General features: G+C 52.5%; 10 protein-coding genes across 10 annotated transcripts; 3 read left to right on the top strand and 7 right to left on the bottom strand.

The window, feature by feature from the left end:
- Positions 1-1,096: 1,096 nt before the first annotated feature.
- On the bottom strand, positions 1,097-2,191 carry BKA58DRAFT_326869 (heterokaryon incompatibility protein-domain-containing protein; the record flags this gene model as incomplete). The annotated part of the gene is made up of 1 exon (XM_046168085.1): positions 1,097-2,191. A coding segment is annotated over one exon (1,095 nt), but the record flags the coding sequence as incomplete, so codon positions are not given.
- A 2,159-nt stretch (positions 2,192-4,350) lies between these two features.
- Positions 4,351-6,715, top strand: BKA58DRAFT_473973 (general substrate transporter). Its single transcript, XM_046175329.1, has 4 exons — positions 4,351-4,378; positions 4,428-4,810; positions 4,867-5,115; positions 5,173-6,715. Exons 2-4 carry the CDS (start codon positions 4,666-4,668, stop codon positions 6,519-6,521), a joined length of 1,743 nt encoding a protein of 580 aa, XP_046019811.1. The 5' UTR covers positions 4,351-4,378; positions 4,428-4,665; the 3' UTR covers positions 6,522-6,715.
- A 373-nt stretch (positions 6,716-7,088) lies between these two features.
- BKA58DRAFT_473972 (uncharacterized protein) lies at positions 7,089-7,512 on the bottom strand (the record flags this gene model as incomplete). The annotated part of the gene is made up of 1 exon (XM_046175328.1): positions 7,089-7,512. The coding sequence occupies one exon, from the start codon at positions 7,510-7,512 to the stop codon at positions 7,099-7,101; it is 414 nt and encodes a 137-aa protein (XP_046019810.1). The 3' UTR covers positions 7,089-7,098.
- A 247-nt stretch (positions 7,513-7,759) lies between these two features.
- On the bottom strand, positions 7,760-8,906 carry BKA58DRAFT_395400 (uncharacterized protein; the record flags this gene model as incomplete). The annotated part of the gene is made up of 2 exons (XM_046171290.1): positions 7,760-8,832; positions 8,897-8,906. The coding sequence occupies 2 exons, from the start codon at positions 8,904-8,906 to the stop codon at positions 7,760-7,762; spliced, it is 1,083 nt and encodes a 360-aa protein (XP_046019809.1).
- A 1,591-nt stretch (positions 8,907-10,497) lies between these two features.
- Positions 10,498-11,874, bottom strand: BKA58DRAFT_73926 (uncharacterized protein). The gene is made up of 2 exons (XM_046175828.1): positions 11,673-11,874; positions 10,498-11,622 (listed from the first exon to the last, which is right to left on the bottom strand). Exons 1-2 carry the CDS (start codon positions 11,746-11,748, stop codon positions 10,751-10,753), a joined length of 948 nt encoding a protein of 315 aa, XP_046019808.1. The 5' UTR covers positions 11,749-11,874; the 3' UTR covers positions 10,498-10,750.
- A 711-nt stretch (positions 11,875-12,585) lies between these two features.
- On the bottom strand, positions 12,586-14,170 carry BKA58DRAFT_450932 (uncharacterized protein; the record flags this gene model as incomplete). Its single annotated transcript, XM_046174368.1, has 6 exons — positions 13,779-14,170; positions 13,660-13,727; positions 13,370-13,606; positions 13,282-13,319; positions 13,184-13,252; positions 12,586-13,129 (listed from the first exon to the last, which is right to left on the bottom strand). The coding sequence occupies exons 1-6, from the start codon at positions 14,005-14,007 to the stop codon at positions 12,586-12,588; spliced, it is 1,185 nt and encodes a 394-aa protein (XP_046019807.1). The 5' UTR covers positions 14,008-14,170.
- A 220-nt stretch (positions 14,171-14,390) lies between these two features.
- Positions 14,391-16,036, top strand: BKA58DRAFT_395395 (carbon-nitrogen hydrolase). The gene is made up of 2 exons (XM_046171289.1): positions 14,391-14,811; positions 14,875-16,036. Exons 1-2 carry the CDS (start codon positions 14,647-14,649, stop codon positions 15,757-15,759), a joined length of 1,050 nt encoding a protein of 349 aa, XP_046019806.1. The 5' UTR covers positions 14,391-14,646; the 3' UTR covers positions 15,760-16,036.
- BKA58DRAFT_73885 (uncharacterized protein) lies at positions 15,870-17,732 on the top strand. Its single transcript, XM_046175827.1, has 2 exons — positions 15,870-16,419; positions 16,468-17,732. The coding sequence occupies exons 1-2, from the start codon at positions 15,980-15,982 to the stop codon at positions 17,585-17,587; spliced, it is 1,560 nt and encodes a 519-aa protein (XP_046019805.1). The 5' UTR covers positions 15,870-15,979; the 3' UTR covers positions 17,588-17,732.
- Positions 17,733-17,740: 8 nt separating this feature from the next.
- BKA58DRAFT_395392 (uncharacterized protein) lies at positions 17,741-18,342 on the bottom strand. Its single transcript, XM_046171288.1, has 2 exons — positions 18,047-18,342; positions 17,741-17,999 (listed from the first exon to the last, which is right to left on the bottom strand). The coding sequence occupies exons 1-2, from the start codon at positions 18,252-18,254 to the stop codon at positions 17,785-17,787; spliced, it is 423 nt and encodes a 140-aa protein (XP_046019804.1). The 5' UTR covers positions 18,255-18,342; the 3' UTR covers positions 17,741-17,784.
- A 651-nt stretch (positions 18,343-18,993) lies between these two features.
- Positions 18,994-20,153, bottom strand: BKA58DRAFT_406726 (uncharacterized protein; the record flags this gene model as incomplete). The annotated part of the gene is made up of 2 exons (XM_046171981.1): positions 18,994-20,053; positions 20,104-20,153. 2 exons carry the CDS (start codon positions 20,151-20,153, stop codon positions 18,994-18,996), a joined length of 1,110 nt encoding a protein of 369 aa, XP_046019803.1.
- Between the last annotated feature and the right edge of the window lie 991 nt (positions 20,154-21,144).

Genomic DNA, 21,144 nt, shown 5'->3' with positions numbered 1-21,144 from the left:
CGCTGTCTCCAAGATCAGATAGGGCCTGTTGTAGAGGTGCGTAATCCTTGCAAGAATCTCGGCAATCTCTCGCAATCCTCTTGAGGTATAGACACAGTTCTTTCGGCGAAGTAGGCGTGTTTGGCTTGGCTGCATGAGCTTTCCGAATCCAAAAAGTGAGAAATGTATCTTTCTTCTCCGTTACGTGGTAACGGAATTGAGACCGTTCACGATAATTTTGGGAATTGCTCTGACTCTCCCAAGGACATATGATCTCGTCAACAGAATCCCTGGCATCTTGCCATATCTCTTTCATCGCCGCTGTGATACTAGACTGGTGGTCTTCCCCAGTATGTGTTCCAAACGATAAGTTGAGAACTTTGCAAGCAGCTGATGCCCGAGGAAAATAATCCGACCAGCCTTTCCTCGCCTCTGATCCTTGCGATAAATCGAAGTTGGCGGAGCCAGCGCCAGTACCGAAGAAGAATACATCCAACAGCCAGTTCCCAGCGATTCCTATTTGTAAACCATGTAGACTCATGCTGGATTCGGAGATGCTTCGATTATCATTCAGTGCAGGGCCACAAACTACTCGAAACTGATTGCTAATGCTGTACACTGCATCTGCGTGCTTCCTCAACGCCAAACCTTTCTGCCAATCCAGCGATACGTATAGATGGATATCATCACGTGGATCGTCTTGCTGTTTTCGTCCGAGACGTGCGGAACGGAAGAGTTGTAGACCGTACAGTGGCTTCCCTTGGACATCTGGTATGTCCAATCTCTTCATAGAAACAGAAAGTATGTGAAACGCTTCAAGCGCTATAATACCTCCCAGTGGTAAGGGTTCTACTGATGTCAACGGTTTCCAGCCTGCATCCCTGGCAAATCTGTACCAGGAGAGAGACCTTCCGTCGTCATACTGCTTCCCCCAAACGGTCTTGTCTAGCGTCCATCTGACCTTGGCGCGACGATCTATGATTTTTTGAATGCTCCCAGGCAAGCTGGGCCACCTCAACCCCGATGATAGGCCCTCTATGCTTTGGGTATCTAGTTGTAGTATCCAGGGCATCACCGAAGTGGATTTTCCGCTCATGTCTTTACGTGACTGCGGTGCCCAGTCGGGAGCCCACGAAGGGAGGCCTGAAGTGGTATTGGTAGATAAGGCCATGTCCAATACCTGAGGTATCAATCCTCCGTTATCGTCATTATATGTAAGCCAGTACATTGCCAAACCGGTGTATAGCTCCTGTTTACTGATGCTGTAATCTACCGGTAGATCTCCCCGATCTTCCTCGCTGATTAGGCCCATTAGGCCGTATACACGATCGCGCAAATCACCGCACCGAGAGTCCTTCGTGGCTTTGAGCCATGATAGCAGGCTCATCTCGCCGTCTTTGCTATCGAAGTGCTCAACCAGAGCCGAGGCTGGCTTCTTATGTTGGCCTGACAGGGATTTCTGCACAAGATCCCGGAAGTCCTTCCAATGTATTGTGTGCTTGCCGACACTCAGGGTAGCTGAGTTACCGAGCAGGACTTCCTGAATGACCCAGATGCGCGAGAAGTAGGGCAAACAAAGTATCTTGCTTACATCGGCGAAAGCAGTTCCAGAAGGATGGTCGGATCTCCTGTCGTTGTAGTGTGGCAATTCCGTGACATCTCCAAGGTCTTCGCTCCACTTTCCCAGATACGTTAGCACTCGGGCTGCAGACTTGTAAACATCTCTCATAAGCGAGACTTGATGACCCCGCTCATTCAGGTCGAACTGGTTGATACAAATAGCGTCGACCCATACAAGACGATCCGCAGAGGTTCTAAAGCAGCGTAGCGCCGCCAGGCAATTCTTCGTTACAGGTAGGATGTCGTACTGTGGGCCGACGAAAATGGTCTCGCATAGTAATGAGTCGCCTTGTAAATCTGCCCAGGTGTAGGAAAAGGCCTCGAAGGTCGGGCGAGACGGATCGCAAAGTCGATATACAAGGAGGGTACAATGGATAGGATGGCTCTCATTTGCGGTACCGTGCAGGCGTAGGAGGCGAACAGAGTCGGCGTTCGGGAGGCTAGGGTATATGTTCTGAAAAGAAGGATGTGCTTCAGGTGGATTGTGCGGTCGCTCTACATCCTTGTGAGATAATTCCAACAACGTTTGTGACTGGTGGGTGGTATCGCTGCTAGTCCATTCGTCGATGTTCGCACTGATGAAAGCTAGCATCTTTGCATCTTGATGTTCAGCACCTACGTCATGTTCAGTGTCTTTCGCATGTTCCAAACTGTGTTCAAGGCTCAAGCGGTCGTTCTTGTCTTCAGGGCCTGCAAAGAGTTTGTCCTTAATGTGGGCTGGGTCCCCTTCAGCAAATTTGTGATTCAAAATGCTGTAAGCATCGTCGTCCGAAAATTCTTCAGAATCCGATGCATAGTGGAATCTTCTCCCAGCGGTATGGGGCTCGACAAAACAATCATCGGAGAAGAGTTGCGGCGGCCATGTGCACACCAGTTGTGAGCGTGGAACATCTGGCGGAGGTCCAGGCGGCGAGATTGGATGTACAGGCGATAAAGCGGGCGCTTTACGAAGACAGGCAAGACATCCCGGTCGTCCATCTTCCCACTCCAACTTCAGTGCTGCGCATGTCGCGTCGTGCCACGCCATGGACCGAATTTGCGCGAGCTCCACTAGGTAGATAAGAGACGTGTTAGGAGTAATGGTGAAGAGGCCGTCGAGGAAGGCTGGAAGATGCAACTACCCCGCCTCGGTTGCGGCCATTGGCCAGCCTTGCTGCATCCCACAGCCTCGTTGTGCATATGCGCGGATAGCTAGAGTCAGTCCTGGTGATAAGCAAGTGGATTTCGATATGTCCCAAGAACGACAGTTTTGTATACCATCAGGTTGTAGACCGACCTGGTACCGCTGATGAGGTGAAATTACCTGTGAGACAAACTACTACTTCAGGCCACCACGAAACGTAGCGAGTGCTTCTGGGGTCAGACTGAATGATGTCGACCATATTGAGAGACCCAACTCAAGCTCCCTGACGGATGCCACCAAAACGCTGGAGGACTTTCAAGACCCAGGGACCATTTCCTGTCCCGAGGTCTGGAGAAGCCAGCTGGCACATGACAGCTGCGCATCATGACGAACTGAGGCATTGCACCCCAGCGTCTGACGGGCGTTTCGTGTAGCAATGAAGTCCTGCACAAGGAGAGCTGCGGCTGAGGCCACCACTGTCGCACAAAGTTTGCATAGTCGGTACGAGTTGTGGGGTGGTGACATTTCAGCGGGGTCGCGAGAAAAGATGGTAGCGAAGCAGCAGCAGTGCGTTGGGCGACAATGTGGAGAAGAACATGCGGACGATGGATGTCGGGGTACGCGATAGAGCTTTGTCATGTACCTCAGAGCTCAGATGCCGAGCTTGAAGATTTTCTCGTCGGCGATTCGTGCTATGTCGGGGCTGAATTCTTTTCCGCGTCAAGCTTCGCCGGGGTAAGCCACTAGTGCAGGGTGCAGCCAATCAGGGTTGTGGGCCGTCGGATCGAAACCATGGGGAGACCTCCGCGTGATTAACACCGAGCGACCCACGTGAACGAACCACCTCGGTAACAACAGCCCTCTCGCCATCATCGCTACCACCATTTGCTCCCGCAGCGAAGGGACTGGATTTGGATCTCTCGCTGTCCCTGGGTCACGCATCCTGACCGTGCATCGTGACCACATGCACTAATCAAGGGCGGCCCCGGTTAGACGTTTCCAGCGTCGGGACAGGAGCGGAGGCTGGGGTTGGTGGTGCTGGGCTAATGAGAGTGACTCGTGCTACACTGCGCGCTTAATTAGGAGCTCCGAAGGCCAGCGAAGTCGCGTATTGGCCGTTAGGCGTCCATGGCCAACAAGCGTCAGCAGTTCACATTCATCATGACCACCGTTGCATTAGCGTTCAGCCACATGTTGTCGTCTGGGGAAAGAGGCCTGTAGTGGTGAAAAGTATAGCGCAGGCCGTGCCATTGGCGCATCGTCAGCGCATCATCGTGATGAATCAAAGCAGGCGCAAGAGGCGGAGTGAGCCGAGTGTAGGGCGCCGCGCACCTGGTATTGGGGGCTAGCGCCGTTACCAGTCTGCTCCAGACACACGTTAGCCGACTCCATGGGCCACGAGAGACTCCATGGGCCACGATGGTGGAGTCTAGTGAAGTGGGAACCCTTGGTCGGGGAGCACCTCACGTGCGGCTCTGAAAACCTAGAAGCGTTCTAGACAGGAAAAAAACACCGTCTGTGCTCTCTCTGCCAAGGTCAAATCACAGCCGGTGCAAATGCCGGTCCGACACTTGTCAAATTACTAGGTTAGTCGGGCCAGTCGGGCCTGGAGAAGAAGCTGGAGCAGGCAAAACGCGGGCGACCATTCCCCAGAGAGTTGGTGGCGCGCACCCTTCACTGGGTTCCAGGCTAATGCACCCAATAGCAGGGAAGCACGGACCCCTACTAGTTGCGCCGCAATGTTACCTAGCCATTTCTGCGGTACACTTGTTCCGCAGAGCACTAGATCTCAAATCTCCAGCTCTGTTTATTAACCCTCAACTCACCCGCATCCCAGATTCCGATTCTTCGTCCAAGGCCGCGTGCGAGTTCTACCCTGCACAGCTTCAAGCAACGCGCTTCGTCAACTCACTCAGCGTACAACCCCCACGCAACTGCCCATCATGAGCCACAACAACGACCTGGCCGACGAGGCCGCCAACCCCAAGGGCATCCAAGCTACCACCGATGTCAACATGACTGAGTGCCCTGTCACATGGAAGGCCTACCTCCTCTGTGCCTTCGCCTCCTTTGGTGGTATCTTCTTCGGTAAGACAACAACAGAACACAATCTCCACAATAACAGGGGCTGACCGCGTACTCAGGTTATGATTCCGGATACATCAACGGTGTGCTCAACTCGCCTCTGTTCATCCAGGAGGTCGAGGGCCCCATTTGCCCCCAGGGTCTCGACACTCCTGATGGCCTCTGCAAGATCAGCTCTGGCAACACCTCGCTCATCGTCTCTATTCTCTCCGCTGGTACTTTCTTCGGTGCTCTCGTCGCTGGTGACCTTTCCGACATGATTGGTCGCAAGTGGACCATCGTTTTTGGATGTCTCATCTACATCATCGGTACGAATTTCCCCCGCTTGCATTACGTGATGAAACCAGCCACTAACCCCCTCTTAGGAGTTGTTCTGCAAATGGCTGCCACTGGCCGTGACCTCCTTGTTGCTGGTCGTGCCATTGCCGGTATTGGTGTCGGTTTCGAGTCTGCCATCGTCATTCTCTACATGTCCGAGATTTGCCCCAAGAAGGTCCGAGGTGCGCTCGTCTCCGGTTACCAGTTCTGCATTACCATTGGTCTCCTGCTTGCCGCCTGTGTCAACTACGGCGTCCAGGGTCGTGGTGACACTGGCGAGTACCGCATCCCCATCGGTATCCAATTCGCCTGGGGTCTTATCCTCGGTGGTGGTATTGCCTGCCTTCCCGACTCCCCTCGTTACTTCGTCAAGCGCGGCCGTCCCGATGAGGCCAAGAAGGCTCTCATGAAGATTCGTGGTGTCCACCCTACCGACCCCCAGGCTGCTGAGCTCAGGTCCATGGTCGAATTCGAGCTTGCTGAGATCATTGCCAACGAGGAGTACGAGCGCGAGCTTATCCCCGCCGGTGGCTGGATCTCTGGCTGGGCCAACTGCTTCAAGGGTTCTCTCTTCCAGTCCAACTCCAACCTTCGCAAGACTATCCTTGGTACCTCGCTCCAGATGATGCAACAGTGGACTGGTGTCAACTTCATCTTCTACTATTCCACTCCCTTCTTGGAGTCGACTGGCGCCATCAGCAACACCTTCTTGATCTCCCTCGTCTTCACCCTGGTCAACGTCTGCTCCACCCCTCTTTCCTTCTACGGAATGGAGAAGTTCGGTCGCCGCACACTTCTCCTCTTTGGTGCTCTCGGTATGTTGATCTGCCAGTTCTTGGTTGCCATCATTGGTGTCACTCAGGGATTCAACAACTCCACCACCCTCGCCGACGGCACCACCCGCGCCAACAACATCTCCGCCGTCAACGCCCAGATCGCGTTCATCGCCATCTTCATCTTCTTCTTCGCCACCACCTGGGGTCCTGGTGCCTGGGTCCTCATCGGTGAGGTCTTCCCTCTGCCCATCCGCTCGCGTGGTGTTGCCCTCTCCACCGCCTCCAACTGGCTCTGGAACACCATCATCGCCGTCATCACCCCCTACATGGTCGGTACCGACAAGGGTAACCTCAAGTCGTCCGTCTTCTTCATCTGGGGAGGTCTCTGCACTATTGCTTTCGTCTACACCTACTTCTTGGTTCCCGAGACCAAGGGTCTGTCTCTCGAGCAGGTCGACCAGATGATGGCCGAGACCACTCCCAGGACCTCTGCCAAGTGGCGCCCTACCCACACTTTCGTCGAGAGCTCCCTCCAGAAGGGTGGCTCTACCATGATCGAGCGCAACGGTTCCATTGTCGTTGACACTGAGAAGAACCACCGCACTGCTTCCGTCCACTAGATGGAGAAACGGTGTAGTGTTTTGTTCACGTCTTGATGACACGAATGAGTCACTTTGAATGATGTAATGTTTGGTTTTAGCTATACAGTACAGTATAGCATATTACTAAAGACACGGAATGGATAGATGCCCGGGCTGGAGAATGATACCTCTTTAGTTTATACTATAGCATAAACTACTACTTTAATCTTGAATTTCGAATGCTCTTCTTTCATGTGATGTCTTCTTTAATTCTTAACTTTGAAACGCTCTTCGCTTTGGTGAGGTATTCAATCTACCTTTGATCTTGAACTCCGAAACCTCTTCTCTCATCTGACGTCTTCTATCTTTTCACATGTTCTTCTGCATCAGTAGTCTGCATCCATCTAATCACACATACTCAACCCCGCCCTCTTCCTCCTCAACCCCCCCTCAACTTCTCATCCCTCTCCTTCTCCCCCTTGCTCACTCCCTTGCTCGCTCCCTTCCTCCTCCCGCTTTCACCTCCGCAACACTCCTTCCCACCCACCACTGCGGATCATGAATCCCCAACCAACCCCCTTGCTTCACCCAATCCGGTCGCAGGACGCCGAATTCATTAGATCTCGAAGAGGGGTGATGAAGCTACGAGTGTGGCGTGGGTGCGGAGAAGGTTCAGGGCGACGAGCGTAGTGGGCTTTCTGGCGTTGGCTGGAATGGAGAAGCGCGTTGTTTGCGCTGGGGTGGTGTTGAGATGGTAGTGGGTGACGGTGTAGTTGATGCAGGATTTTACGCGGTGGAGGAGGGGGTCCATCTCTGCACTGGTGGTTGCCTCGTCCAGCGAGGCGGATACCGAGGGTGTTGGGGAGGTAGAGGGTTGGCGGATAGCTGGGCGGGGAGTCCTTCGCCTTGGTGACGAGGGTTGCGGCGGAGATGCGGATGGTAATGTCGGCTTCTCGGTGCGCGATCGCTTGACTGGTGGTGATGAGGCCAGCTCGTTGTCTGCTCTACGCTTCGAGGATGTAGATGTCATGATGGCAGTAGACGTGTTTGTAGTAGGTCAGTGGTTTGGAGAAGTAGCAAGGTGTTGGTCAGATTCGAAGATCTCATTTGGATATCTAGACGATAGCATTATGCTATGGTGGAAGTGAAGGAGAGTGTGTCTGTAGACACAATAGCTCATGCGCCGAACATAACAGCCTCTTTCACCACGGTATCTCAGATCCTGATCACATTGACTGTACGCGTACATAGAGCCACACACATGACTGAACCGTCATTCACTGAGTCGGACAACCTCCAGTGCCACGAAGAGACATGTTCTCCAGCATCTTTGCAGCCTCCGGATCATCGTGGGTACTCTCTTCACCGATCTGATGCGTTCCAAGGGCAATCCACATAATGAGCAGCTCGATGCCTGGTAAATCAGGCTTGTTCACTTGCTCACGATGGTCTTCGACAACCTTCCTTAGTACTTCAGGCTTCACGGCCCCGAGCTGGGTCGTACGTGGTCCTGGAAGCGAACGATTGGGGTGAGCTTTGTTGGTCAAGTATATTCCAAGTACACCAGTGATCTTGTCGGCGTAAGGTATGTTACCCTTAAAGCCCAGTTCGCGCATGACCCAATGTTCTGACTGGACTTGAGGACCCTTCCAGGCTTGAAACACTGGCATCGTGTGGGGCGTCTTGGGAAGGGCAGTGTAGAGAGCGTCTAGCCTAGACTTGCGCTGAGCCTTAGTGAGCTCTTTCCATGATCTCGCAGTGTTGTAGCCGTTCTGAGTTGGCGGGAGAGTCACCATCTTGTAGGACTTGGCAAATGCCTTTGCTGCTTTGACAGGATGATCCAGACCCAGTTCAGCGACACCCAAGAAACGGTAGAAGCGAGCGATAGCAGACAAGGGAACTGCCTCATACCCCAGGAGCTCGTTGTACTGTTTGGCGTCCTCAGCATAACCCACCTTCTTCGGTACATGGTCGTACTTGCGACCAATTTCGTCAACGGCCATGTCAGAGAAGAAGAACATCGCTTGTTCAAGTGAGACCATGCATTCAAGCGCATGAAGTTGAGCTAGGAAATCGGGTTCCAGACGTGTACTCATCATCTTGTTGTGCTCCAGTGTGATCTCGATGAACTTGAGTGTATCGCCCCACTTTGCGAATGCCATGTCTCCGTTCCCTATGTTGAATGCCATGTCGCCCATGCATTTGATGGAGAGGGCGATATCGTGAACTTCGGCGGCAGTAGCTCGTAGCCATGTAACTCCCTGGGTCATTGTCTGCTTGGCGCGTTCAACAAGGACAGCATCAAACGAGGTGGTGAAGGCGACCTGCTGTCGGCAAGCTACACCGCTGACTGTGATGAACGATGAGCAAGATTAGCAAATGTCTTATATACAATTCGCCGTGTCAGAACTTACCTTTCTCCATAGGTAAGATCAACCTCTCTTGATCCTCCCTGCTCAGAGTGCTGACGGTACCAGGCGGCTTGTGTAGTGCGAACTTGAAGTCGTAATCCATGAAGTTGGCGAAGTCCAGGATTCGTAGAACGCGAGCGAACTTGGACATGTCTTGCAATAGCAGCACTCCCACTATCGTCTTTCCACCATACATCGACTTCCGGTGGAGGCTGGGATTGACATTGACTTCAGCAACATGCTTGCCGAACTTCTCTATCTTCAACTTGAAGTAAGGTGCTTCGTGATTGATCAGAGCTGTTTCAATCATCGTACCATAGCCATTGTGAAGTTTGATCCACTTGTTGTCCCCGTAGAAGATGTTGGTAGCTTCCTGATTGATAGCCTTGTTAGTGCGAAGGACAGCGACCTGGAAGTCATAATCTTCGACGAGATAGCGGTTAGGTGGCCCACGAACGCGATCAAAAAGTAGCAGGTAGCGGAGGGTGTCGCGAAGGATATGCTGCGGCAGCACTTCCAGACGAGACATGATGGCGTACGCTGTCAGGTCACCGTGGCAGCTAATCGCTAGTGATGAGCGTGCAGGTGCGACTGTCGGCTGTCAGCTATCGCAGGGCTGTAAGTACACGGAACCCTTGGACAGAGCAACGCCCGAAACAGGATCACACGAATTGTTTAGTAGTGTCGAGGTGAATGATGAGAGTGAAAGACATCAACTCGACGGCCTCGACGAGCGTGATGAACGAATTCCCCGTTGACGACATCATATTCGTACAAGCTCCCAGGCAGCAATGTCAAGTGGAAGGTGCTGATGACTTCTCGTGTTCTGCAGCGAAAGTGAGTGAGTGAAGACGGGCAGCTGCGAACAACAGCCCTGCAGGGGTCTTGCCGAAGCTTACATTGATACAGCTTAGCGTCTTCGATTAGCTCAATCCCCTGCGCGTAACCCCAGGACCGGCTCTTCTCCCTTCGTACCTATCCGTCACGCAGTCCATCTCATCATGTCTAGCCATCTTCTATCTCTACCACGCGAACTTCGTGACATGATCCTCGAATTCGTCATCAGTGCGCACGTCGAGCCTCCAACATGTCCTGCATTAGATGACACCCCTCGCAAGGCCTCAGTAGGCTCGAACTGCTTGCGACTACCTATCTTGCCACCTTCCGAGCAATATGCTACTTATGGACTGCTCCTCGCGAACAGGCAAATATACCAGGAGACCACAGCTTGTCTCCGTCGCCTGCCGATGGCGTACTCTCTTGACGTCATGATGGTTAACCACAAAGAGCTCTGGCCCACATGGACCTGCTGTCCAGCTCGAAGCAAGGAGCCGATCGATTTCATCTCCATAAACGTGCGCGAAACCAGAAATAGACCGGCTCTCTACTTGAAGCGGCTTCACGACATTCTTCTCGAACAAGCTAGCTTTGCCAGTCTCCTAGAATACGTAGCGAGCGTATGTTGTCCAGGCCACCGGATAAGGATCGTAAAGCTGAACCTCCATACGCCTACTGTATCTGAGCACGCTCCGCACATAAGTACTGTGAAGTTAGACTGGCTTGGGTGGAGGGCGAATTACATACGGCAAATGCACCCTAGGATGAGCCCAGAGGATGCCATGAACAAAGAGGGCCTAGCTCTAAGGCTACTAACCTATCGAATCGCCTTCTTCAAAATTTCAGACTTACCGGTCACCACGTTGGAACTGGACGTCATGGAGCATAGATCGTGGGCTACAAAGTTTGACGAGATAGTCATTACCGTCGATGGAGACGGGAAGGCCGCACTGATCAGATCCTGGGAAGGAAACCATGCCCCATATCCCCATAGTGCTAAAGATGCACTGAACCGCAGTTTTAAAATTTTAGGAGCCTGTGTTCCGTCCACTGCCACAACCTTCCCGATAGAGCTTCGTCTCTAGCCTCCGCCGTCAATTTCTCCGTTGAGTCTACGCCCCCCGGCGTGTAATATCCTCCATTCCGCAATGCTCCTTTCTGCGCTCCGGCCGCACACCAAAGCTGATTCAAAACGCCTTCATGCGGCTCAAGCCACTTCTCGCCCGATATGCGCGACGTTACGTTGACGAACGTCTTACTCCAGCCGGCCATCTCGGTATTCATGGACGTCTTGACAAGTCCAGGATGGATCGCCACAGACGTCAGCTCGGGATGACGACGTGCGAGCTCCGCTGCGAAGAGGATATTTGCGAGTTTGGACTGTCCATAGCGGATCCATGCGCCTAGCATCATTCGAGACATGGTGCTTCCAGCGTCAAGCTCATCAAAGGAAATACCACCTTTGATGGCGCGATGGAATTCGTAACCAGCGGAAGTGTTGCTGATGATACGAACGTCAGCATCGGGCTCTTTGGCTGTTTTGAGCAGGATGGGCATTAGCTCTCTGGTGAGCATCGCATGGCCGAGATGGTTCGTCGCGAATTGGATCTCATAGCCATCAGTACTCAAGACTGCTGGCTTGGCAATAATACCGGCGTTGTTCATCAGTATGTCGAGGCGGTCATGTTTGAACTCCCGAGCGATGGCCTCTTTGACTGCGCGAAGGGACGAAAGATCCATCTTGATGAAGCTCAATGATGCATTTGGGTCCTTGGATTTGATTTCGGCGATCAGTGTATTTGCTGCAGCGACATTACGGCCTGTGAAGTAGATGTGTAATGGATTGTGCGCCGAAAGCGCTCGCACACTCTCTTCTCCCAATCCCGCGGTGCCTAATTCGACTGTAAGAAGGATACCAGCGTCGGGAAATAAGTTTACATACCTCCAGTAACCAAAATCACTTTCCCGGCAAGGTCTCGAATGTCCTTTGCAGGGTCGAAGTCTTTGAAGCCCTGCATGTTGAACCTTCAGCTAATAGGTGCGTTGATATCGACATCTCAGTTGCGGCAGATGCACAGCGACTCTTATATGCAAGGCATATCATCGTCAGCTTTCAACTCGGACGAAAAGTCAGGCTTGTGGCGCTTCTTCAAGGTGGTGGTGGTGCGACAGGTATCTCCGCCGGGAAGATGTATGGCCGCATCGTGCAAAACGCCGGGATGATCGTCAAGAGTGCAAAAACGCTATACCGTATTCGGCCACACACTGAACATGGCTGCAGACACATGTTTTCAAGACGAAAGATATCGCCTGTTATTACTCATGCTAATACTTTTAGAGTTGAACATTCAGAGTAAGGTAGAGAATGGATTACACGATTTGCCATGGTATCGCCCGGTCGCACTTGCTTGTAGATCGGCCACGCTAGCACGTCCCATGTGCAGCTACGCGTCCCGTCCCGTCGCATTCGTCGCGTTCCTTTGCAAGCCGTTTCCGTCTCACCACCTACCCCGAGTTTGTCAGACACTCTAGCGCATGCGATAGGTCGACCGTACGCCCAGTATAGTACAGGCTGCCGCCATTTTCGCTACCCAACCCGTTGGCAGTGTTAGCGGCCTTACAGAGACCGCGACGCGTCGCATTCTAGTACGCAACATGTTTCGGACGGCAACCAATTTTGCCGATGGTGGGATGGTATAAAGGCTCCGTAAGGGGTATTGCATCAATTTGCTTTTCCAAGGTTACCTAAAGATGAGCGTTGGTGGGGTATTCACGTTGGTCCAAATTCTGTTTCCCTTGCCTGGGGCGGATACGATCAAAAGTCGAGTGGAGTGCGCGGTTGCTTTACTACTTGTCTAGACCTTGTTGTCCGGACCTTGGTCGTGCGTCCCTTCATCCCATGCGAATTCTTTCGTCATAGTAATCCCTCTTTCCCTTCTCACACTCTGTGAGAGCTCGCTTGTGGTCACACTGCCTTCTTTGCACATGGCAGTGCCCGGGCACTCCCCATGCACAGTCGTTGTCGTGAGACACATTTCGTCTTCATCCATTCGAGACTTGCCCCAATGGCTCCGAGTACCATTGTTAACCGTGTCTCCCAACGTATCCTTGAGGTTGATCCTGCGCGTGCGCTTCTTGGATATCGTTTCGAGAGGGTTTAGCGAATTGCTGGGTGATTCGGAGTGCTGCGATGATTTAAAGGAGGATGGCAGGCGAGTCGTGAGTGCGTTGATGATTTGCATCATGAGCGGTCGCAGGGTGGGTAGGCATCCAGAAATGATACCGATGGAAGGCTCTACGGAGGACCAGATGAAAACGTCGCTCTTTGCCCAGCTGATGTCTTTCGACTGGACGAGGTGGGTGATGGTGATGATGCGGTAAAGCGAAGCAAAACAGACGCTGCACCTATTAGCGAAATTTCGTCGAAGGGACTGATGTTGGACTGTGACGTACAAGCTACCGAGTAGGAACGTGAGACAGACTGCCACCTTCTGGGTACGTCCCATGTGGAGCTTAAGTACGCTCGCTATGGGTATCGTAAGGATGCACACATCGCCAAAAGGTTGATGATGCCGACACCGAGATAGAACTATATGTTGGTCAGTCGCTGTTTGGAGCTCGGTCTTGGAGTATTCCCACCTTTGCTTCGTCTACCTGGACTACGCCTTTATCTCCATACCACTGGTTCCAGTAATAGTGCAGTGGTCGCGTGTAGAGCGGTAGGACCACATGGTTGGTGATGAGATAACCTGTAGTGAGAGCGATGCAGAAATAGCCAAAGTATGAGAGGCCGAATATGCGACGATATAGCGCCAGAATTGAGAACTTAATGATGCATACACTCCATGCGTAGATGAAGACATATGCGAATGTAATCTAACTGTGGTCAGCGCTGCGATATTTGCGTGGTTCTGCGAGTCACAACGCACTATCGTAATCTGTCGCATCTCGTACGGTCCCAAGGACCATATGTGCTTTCCAAGGCCGTAGAAGCCGCCTGACTGGACGTTAGCATCTGTAGTCAATTTTGCGTGATCGATTGCTCTACCTGCAATGCAGCATGCTAAGTTGCCTGCATTCAGCGCCAAACCGAGGAACATAAGGTAATCATCTAAACCAAGTGGCTCACGCTTTACGTGCAAGCGAGTGTAGAGGCGCAAGCTCACGAAAACGAGAGAGAGGACGAAAAGTACAACGCCGATAGCGTTGTTAGAGGCAGTGCGGGATTCGGTCAAGTCCAGTCCAGGAGGGGGGTTTGCAAAGTAATCGAACGCCATGTCAAGAGCCGGTTGTCGTCGGGATCACGCAGGGTGAGTTGCGAAGTGTCAGAGAATGGTACAACGTTATTTGACGCAGAGGATCAAGCTGTATTATCGCCGTGCAGGCGTTGAGTTTTGCACCCTCATTCACTCGGCGGTTTTTTGTGTCACGAAATGCATCTATTGCAGTGAACCCATAAGGCCGTGCAACCCTAGATCCACTCGGATTAGTTTCCATCGTAATCGCACCGATTGTGCAACGAGTGAATGCCAGTGTTCTCGGGGGGAGTGCCGGTTTCGGTGAGGATTGGAGTCGACGCTAGCCGCGTTTGTTCAGGCTCACATGGCTGCGAGAACGCGTGTGTGACCAGCCGGGTACCTGATGCGCACTAGCCTATGATAAACGATCCCCGTGTGGAGTTGCATTGTTTGGCAACCCGGGAAAGGCTGGCAATTGAGCAATCGGACCTTTTAACGACACGGGAGATAACGACGTGCCGCAGCGGTTGCCGTACGGTGACCGTACCGGAAGCCGCGATCTTGGCGGGTAGCAAAGAAATCTGGGTCCACGACAGCTCTCTTCTCCGCAGTTTCACCAGCCTGTCAGTCCTGACTCAATCCATCGATTAGGAATCCCCATCATCGCACTGCAACACGATGGCGCCCAAGGAAACCAAGTTCAGGGTGGCTGCCGCCCACGCTGCGCCTGTCTTCATGGACAAAGCCGCCACCACCAAGAAGACTGTCCGCCTCATCGAACAAGCTGCGAAAGATGATATCAAGCTCTTGGTGTTCCCCGAGACCTTCATTCCTGGCTATCCTGTAAGTGCATCGGCTGTTAATCTCAAACTTTGTATGATGGGGCTAATGCTGATATTACCACAGTACTGGATTGAATGTTACCCACCCCTAAAGCAGGTCGCTGCTTTGGCAAAATATGCCGAAGAGAGCGTCGTGGTGGAGCCAAATGGGGAGGATGTGAGTGCCATCCAAGATGCCTGTCGCAGGACCGGTGTAGCCATCAATCTGGGCGTGTGCGAACGTGTCGCCAACGGCCATACACTGTTTAACTCGCAAGTTATTATCGATAGCGACGGCACTATACTCGGTGTTCATCGCAAGCTCCAGCCAACCTATGTCGAGCGCATGGTGTGGGCTCAGGGCAACGGAAGCACGTTGCGCAATTGGCCGTTGTCGCTCGGGTACAACCTCGGAGGACTCGCGTGTTGGGAACATACCATGAACGGCGCACGTCAGGCCCTCATCACACAGAACCAACACATTCATGCGGGAGCTTGGCCGGCCTTATCCACTATGGCCGGTTTCGAAGCCGTTGCCGACGCGCAGATCGAGGCGTTGATGAAGGCGCATGCCTTGACTGCCCAAGTCTTCGTCATCACTGCTTCCAACTACGTCGATCAACAGTGCCTCGACTGGATGGAAGAGAACCTCGGAAAGCAGGATCTCGTCAAGGCTGGCGGCGGCTGGTCCTCTGTCATTCATCCGTTCTGCTCGTACATCGCTGGTCCGCACACGGGCGGAGAAGAGAAGTTGGTGCAGGGCGAGATTGACTTCTCTCACATGGGATCGGTGAAGGTATGGATCGATGCGGCGGGCCACTACCAGCGTCCAGAGATTCTGCAGTTCGCGTTCGATGCGCGCCCACACTGGGCTGATGAAAAGACCGATCGCTTCAAGGTGCGTACAGATGAGAAGAAGTCGGATACTGAGAGTGGTTATCCGTCTCAGAGTGAGGTGAGGTCGAACTAGAGAGATGCAGTCTTGGCAAACTGTGCCGCATTGGCAGGCAGTCGCGATATGAAGTGGCGTGGTATGTGTGACATGTTACTGGTTGGACCTCGTGGAGGCTTAGCGACTCAGCCATCTTGTGCAGCCTCCCTCAGGCGGGGTCAGGTACAACTTCATATGAAGACCACTTTCATTATAACATCATTGTTACGTTCCCCAGAAATTCCGTTGTTCTTTTGTTATGCCGGTCACGTTCGGTGCCGTAGGCGACATCATCTCCGTCGTTTTGCTTGTGAAAGATCTAGTCGCAGCGCTCGACGAGGCTCGTGGCTCCAAAGCCGAGTATCAGGCCGCCGTACGCGAGCTTTGGACTCTCGACCGCACGCTCCTCGAAATTGATCTGCTTACTAGACAGCATGGGGATGGGGCTACGCCTGAGTTACGAAGTCTCTGCGAAACAGCGAAGCAAGCCGTAGCTAGATGCAATGACCGCGTCAGCGCCTACAAGAAGCGCATCCAGGGATACCAGCGCACTTTTGAAGTCGGCAAAGTGAACAGGGTCAGAGAGATTGGAAGAGCGATTGGTTGGAGGACTGGAGAGAAGGAAGCGCTGGAGCAGTTTCGCGCAGAGATCGCGGGGACTACATCAAGCCTCCAGATGTTGTTGATCACGGCAAATGTGTAAGTGGTACAATATTCCTGGGCAGAGTTGATGTTGAGACCGTATAGCACGTTACTTGGAGTGAGTCGGAAAGAGATGAACGACAAGCTTGACGAAGCAAAGCGCAGGAGCGACACCGTCACGCTGTCGAACGATGCATCACTCATCGAAATTAAAGACGGCATCGAGAATGCTAACCGTAATATCGAAGCTGCGAACTCAGTATTGGGGAATTTATCCGAAGCACTCAAGTTGGATTGGCTCCGACAGCTTGGTTCTGAGCTCAAAGGCATGATACGGGGCGCGATGACGATCAACTTTGCGACTTACCGTGCTGTTATGCGTCTGCAGACTTCACTCCCCAGCAGCCTAGAGCGAAGCATGTTCGAAGAGCCGATAATACTGGACGATCCCATGGGTCGTATTGCGCCTGTCCATTTGCAATTCATCACCTCTTGGGATGCTTTCCACTCTGTACTTGAGCTGCGTTTCCAGGACATGCCAGGCCAGATTAAGATTGGACAAAGGCAATACGCCTTACAAGCCAGCGGTACGGGAAGAGAGATCGAGTTGTCGCGTCCATGGCACGCTGCGTTTATACCCGGTCAGCGAATTGACATGAGCATCATCTTCAGTCAGGATGATGCTAGCGAGATCAGTAGCACTACCTGTCCAGGTTGCTTGACTCAATCGAAGAATTCCAGCGATGCTGAGATAGAATGCACAAATTGTCAGATCCGGTTCCGGAGGATCACCGTGATTCAGGATGACGAATCCCCGCTACAAGAAGATCAACATACTCGAGAGCCCATCTTGCGATCAGAAGCCACGGACGTCGGTAGTCAAGAACGGACTTTTTATGAGCTTGCTGAGCGCGAGGAAGAGGACGTGAGAAGCTTCAAACGAGTGCGACTCATCTCCAAAAGAAAGCGTGCTGGTAGGCTTGGACTCTTTTCGCCTAGGATAGCTGAGGTGGAGGCACAAAAGCTCCAGAGGAATCGAGATTTGGATAAACGTATGGATCTATGTGGAATACTAGATGGACGTTTCCCGCACCGTCGATCGCGAAGATGGAACAAAGTCTCCAAGAGTTACCCTATTCTTTACGGCATTGGCATTTTCAAATATGAACTTGATCGCCCGTCTTCAAAATTTGCTAGAGAGAGCGTCTTGTATGGCTATCACTGAGGCGAAGAAGCAAGAAGACGCCGAGAAGACACCTCAGTTGGAACGATTTATAGTCGCTCAGAACGAAGAGCGACTCTAGCGTGAGTGAAGTATGAACAGCGGTATGAGAGAGAGGCATCATGTGTTCAAACCGTAAGAACAAGAAAGATACACATTAGAATACATCTCGTTCTTCTGGTAGCCACTACCATTCTCTCCTACATACACCACTTCTTCACCTGCACAGCCTTACACCCATCCTTCCCAAGATACCAATCATCACAAAGCGTATTACATTCAACACCCGGCTTCACAAACACCCTACCCTCCTGGCTCGGGTCACCGTTCGGTGTACCATACCATGGCAGTCGCCATTGGACCTCGAGATCGTTGGCGTCGTAGCCTGTCGCACCTGTTGGATGTGTTAGGAGACCTATCGATGGGAGGATGGCGGTTTAAAGGAGGGAAGTGGGGGGAGACGTACGGTAACCATGGCGGCAGGCGCAGTAATTTGGTCGGGTGTATGAGGGTTGTTGTGGCCCCAAACGTAGGTGCATGATGTAGTGATGTCGCACTTGTTCTTGTCGGGGGTGGGGACGCATGTGTCGCAAGGGGGTTCGTAGGGTGGAGAGAGAGCGGCGGTGAGGCCGAGGAGGGAAGAGATCATGGCGATGGTGAATGTCCTCATGATGAGATCCTGAGAGGGGGTAGCGCAAGTTTGATGAATAGTTAGACGATCGAGGTGAGAATTGTTGTACTGGATTGCTTTGCTTTATGCAGAAGATGAATCATGAGCGGAGTGACAGGGTGTTCTTATACTCGAGATGCTCTATCGCAGCTGTGTGGGTTCTACTTCAGCATCGTATCCCACTCGCGCCATTGGATCACCACCAAGACATGCATTCCGTATCAGCGTTCGAGCACCGACGCTCATGACCAAACCAGTACGAAGTCTTCTCAGCTAACATGGTATTGACACGTAATTCTGGGCTATCATAGTCTTACAAGACCTCTTGATCTCGTACTGCAAGACAATCCCTAGTCCCCAAGAAACAATCCATACACGCAAATAAAAGCAGCGACTCAAAGGCTTTCTCCGCATCATCTAGCGCTGCCGACAACCGACTGCTATAAAGATGCTATCGGGTAAATATAGCAAAGATGGCTGAGTTGAACATCTGATGATATGTCCTCTCGTGGTCAGGAGATCTCGTATTGCTTCCCCGCATTCCTCAGCTTGCTGATGAAGCCGTAACACGAAACACTAGTGGCTTAGGATGAAGCACATCCCGTGAAGATTGCTCGCTCATGTGAAAGTGCGGAATGAGACAGAAAAGTGTGTTGCTAATTGTGTAACCGGGATATACCAGTGTTATGCGACTCCAGAACGCCATGCCATGATGCGTGTGCAACGGGTTGTCATCATATCATCTCTTTCCCTTCTTGAGCACCAGCCCCTTCCAGCCCTTGCTATCCTTGATGCGCCTGAGTGCTTTGCTCGCAACAGGGTCCTTGGCCAAGTCATCCAAGCAAGCTTTCTTTTCCTCTTCGCTCTCGTGCTCATGGAACTCGCACCATTCCTTCTCCATCTTTGGCCTCTCGCCCCTCGCCAACATTGTTACCAATTCGAAAAGGAACGCTTGCGGAAGCTGACTCCGCAAAGCTATGGTGCGCTCATCGTCGCGATCGGGGTTCCAGTACACAGAGTACATATCGAGGAAGTATCGGCACAGCGGTGCGTCTGGTGGCAGGCTCTCGTAGGCGGCGATCACGTTGCTGTGATCGGGCATCACTTGTAGGATCTCGTCGTTCGTTTGCCATCTAGGATTGACTGCGCGACGTAGCTTCGGGATGGCGTAGCGGTGTGCGAAGACGTATAGTGATATGAATCGGCGCTCTAGGAAGCCTTCGAGCCCTCTCCACTTGTATGGTCTTGAGCAGCATGGGCACAGCGTCTCTTTGGGAATCTCTGGCTTCTCGGCTGGGTTTCGTGGAGGTGGTACTATAGCAGCCTTTTCGGGTTCAGCATCGCCAGGGACTTTCTCCGCACTGGGTGCAGGGCTGCTAGCTGCAGCAGCGTTGGTCGGTGTTGCTTCTGCTTCCGTGTCGTCGGTCTCTAGAGCGATGCCCCATGAGGCAGTATCCACATCATCACCCTCCTCCTGACCGGTGGTGCTCGAGCTGTCGCCGCCATTGACACTGACTGCATGAGTCGGAGGGTGGACCTCCTTCCCCCCCTCGATAAGATGGTGCGGTATGAAGCCTGTGTATAACCATAGCATGAACGCGTCAAATACATCAGGGGTTGTGTCGTCGAGGTCTAGCGTAGTTCCCGACTTTTCGTAGGGCGAGTTGCTCTTCTCTTCTAAGCATGTGTTGAAGTATGGGGAGCATCGTCGGAGGAGTTCACGATGGCAGCTGAAAGACTCGGCGTACTCTTTTCCGCCGACTTTTACTGTGATGATCGTCTGATCAAAGTTTCTGCCTCTGGTTAGCGGTTCAGCTTGGGAAATCTGAATGTTTATAACGGTACTCACCGGAACGTGTGTCCAAGCGTAGTAGCACCTTTTGAGTGCATGAAAGGCATTTTGAGTAGATAGTCAGGTTCCATTCATTGTCGCCTTACTGTGGACTTTATCGCCATTATATCTCTACTTTCCAGCCCGGGTAATACGGGGAGCTCAGTTTCAGCAATCGTGACAGATGCATCTTGGCGTTCGACCTTGCGGCGGTTTGATGATGCTTGTACGAGCTTCTGTGCCCTGTTCGAAGAGGCTTAAGCGGGGTGACAATGAGCTTAATTGAAACCGACAGGCCCTAGAGAACGAGTGACGGCTGGGCTCAGCTGGGCGATCTTAGAACGAGGTAGGGGTCTTGTCGAGTCGTGCGGGAGAGGATGAGTTTGATAGCCGTTTCATGATGCTTGGCGGGGAAAGCATGCCTCAGCCGACATCTGGCTCGCACAAGATCTTCATGGCGGTGAAGTTGAGCCTGGCATCTCCTTGCGCGTTGCCTAACGTAGCGACGAGTGGTGCCGCAGGATGGCCTTGGTGATGAAGTGGTGTTGGAGCGTGGTTGAAGACGCGTCGCGTCCCCGCGATCGAAGGTTGGATCCGTGCACCACTGGCCCACTGCGTCATCGTTCCCAAGGAACCGCGACGGGCCTCAACACCAAGCAAGCACAATATAGACTTTACGAATCAGATAGTCGCCGAGCATGTGCGAAGGAAGACAGCTCGTATTGCAAGGCTTACCCCGCGTCTGTACGATGTCAACCCCACTTCTGATGCAGTCATCAGTACTTGGCCGTAGCTATGCGTATAACTGTGCCGTTGGGATGCGCAGTCCCATAGTTCGATCCATATTTTGAAAGATATCAAAGATCGATTAACTCGAGATGGCTTCTAAACTCGACACCAAAGCCTACCCAGGCAACATCATTAACAACGAGCTCATCCCAGCTCCTGAGACGCGACATTCCATCAATCCAGCCACCGGCCAACCGCTCTACGAAGTGCCAGTAGCCAGGAAAGAAGATCTCGATGCTGCCGTAGTTGCAGCGCGCAAAGCGTTCAAAT

This window comes from Alternaria rosae, assembly GCF_020736505.1.
Source record: "Alternaria rosae strain MPI-PUGE-AT-0040 chromosome Unknown BKA58scaffold_17, whole genome shotgun sequence".
Taxonomy (NCBI): Eukaryota; Fungi; Ascomycota; class Dothideomycetes; order Pleosporales; family Pleosporaceae; genus Alternaria; species Alternaria rosae.
The sequence above is the reverse complement of the archived record's forward strand: the minus strand, read 5'-3'. Positions and strand labels throughout refer to the sequence as shown.

Bases quoted from the DNA above. Each gene is read 5' to 3' on its own strand.
- BKA58DRAFT_73926 (XM_046175828.1), bottom strand. From the start codon at position 11,748: ATGCAGGGCTTCAAAGACTTCGACCCTGCAAAGGACATTCGAGACCTT. The intron at 11,623-11,672 runs GTATGTAAACTT...CAGTCGAATTAG, and splicing joins AGTGATTTTGGTTACTGGAG to GCACCGCGGGATTGGGAGAA.
- BKA58DRAFT_395395 (XM_046171289.1), top strand. From the start codon at position 14,647: ATGGCGCCCAAGGAAACCAAGTTCAGGGTGGCTGCCGCCCACGCTGCG. The intron at 14,812-14,874 runs GTAAGTGCATCG...ATATTACCACAG, and splicing joins CCTTCATTCCTGGCTATCCT to TACTGGATTGAATGTTACCC.
- BKA58DRAFT_73885 (XM_046175827.1), top strand. From the start codon at position 15,980: ATGCCGGTCACGTTCGGTGCCGTAGGCGACATCATCTCCGTCGTTTTG. The intron at 16,420-16,467 runs GTAAGTGGTACA...GAGACCGTATAG, and splicing joins TTGTTGATCACGGCAAATGT to CACGTTACTTGGAGTGAGTC.
- BKA58DRAFT_395392 (XM_046171288.1), bottom strand. From the start codon at position 18,254: ATGAGGACATTCACCATCGCCATGATCTCTTCCCTCCTCGGCCTCACC. The intron at 18,000-18,046 runs GTCTCCCCCCAC...TCCCATCGATAG, and splicing joins TGCCGCCATGGTTACCGTAC to GTCTCCTAACACATCCAACA.
- BKA58DRAFT_473973 (XM_046175329.1), top strand. From the start codon at position 4,666: ATGAGCCACAACAACGACCTGGCCGACGAGGCCGCCAACCCCAAGGGC. The intron at 4,811-4,866 runs GTAAGACAACAA...CCGCGTACTCAG, and splicing joins CTTTGGTGGTATCTTCTTCG to GTTATGATTCCGGATACATC. The intron at 5,116-5,172 runs GTACGAATTTCC...ACCCCCTCTTAG, and splicing joins ATGTCTCATCTACATCATCG to GAGTTGTTCTGCAAATGGCT.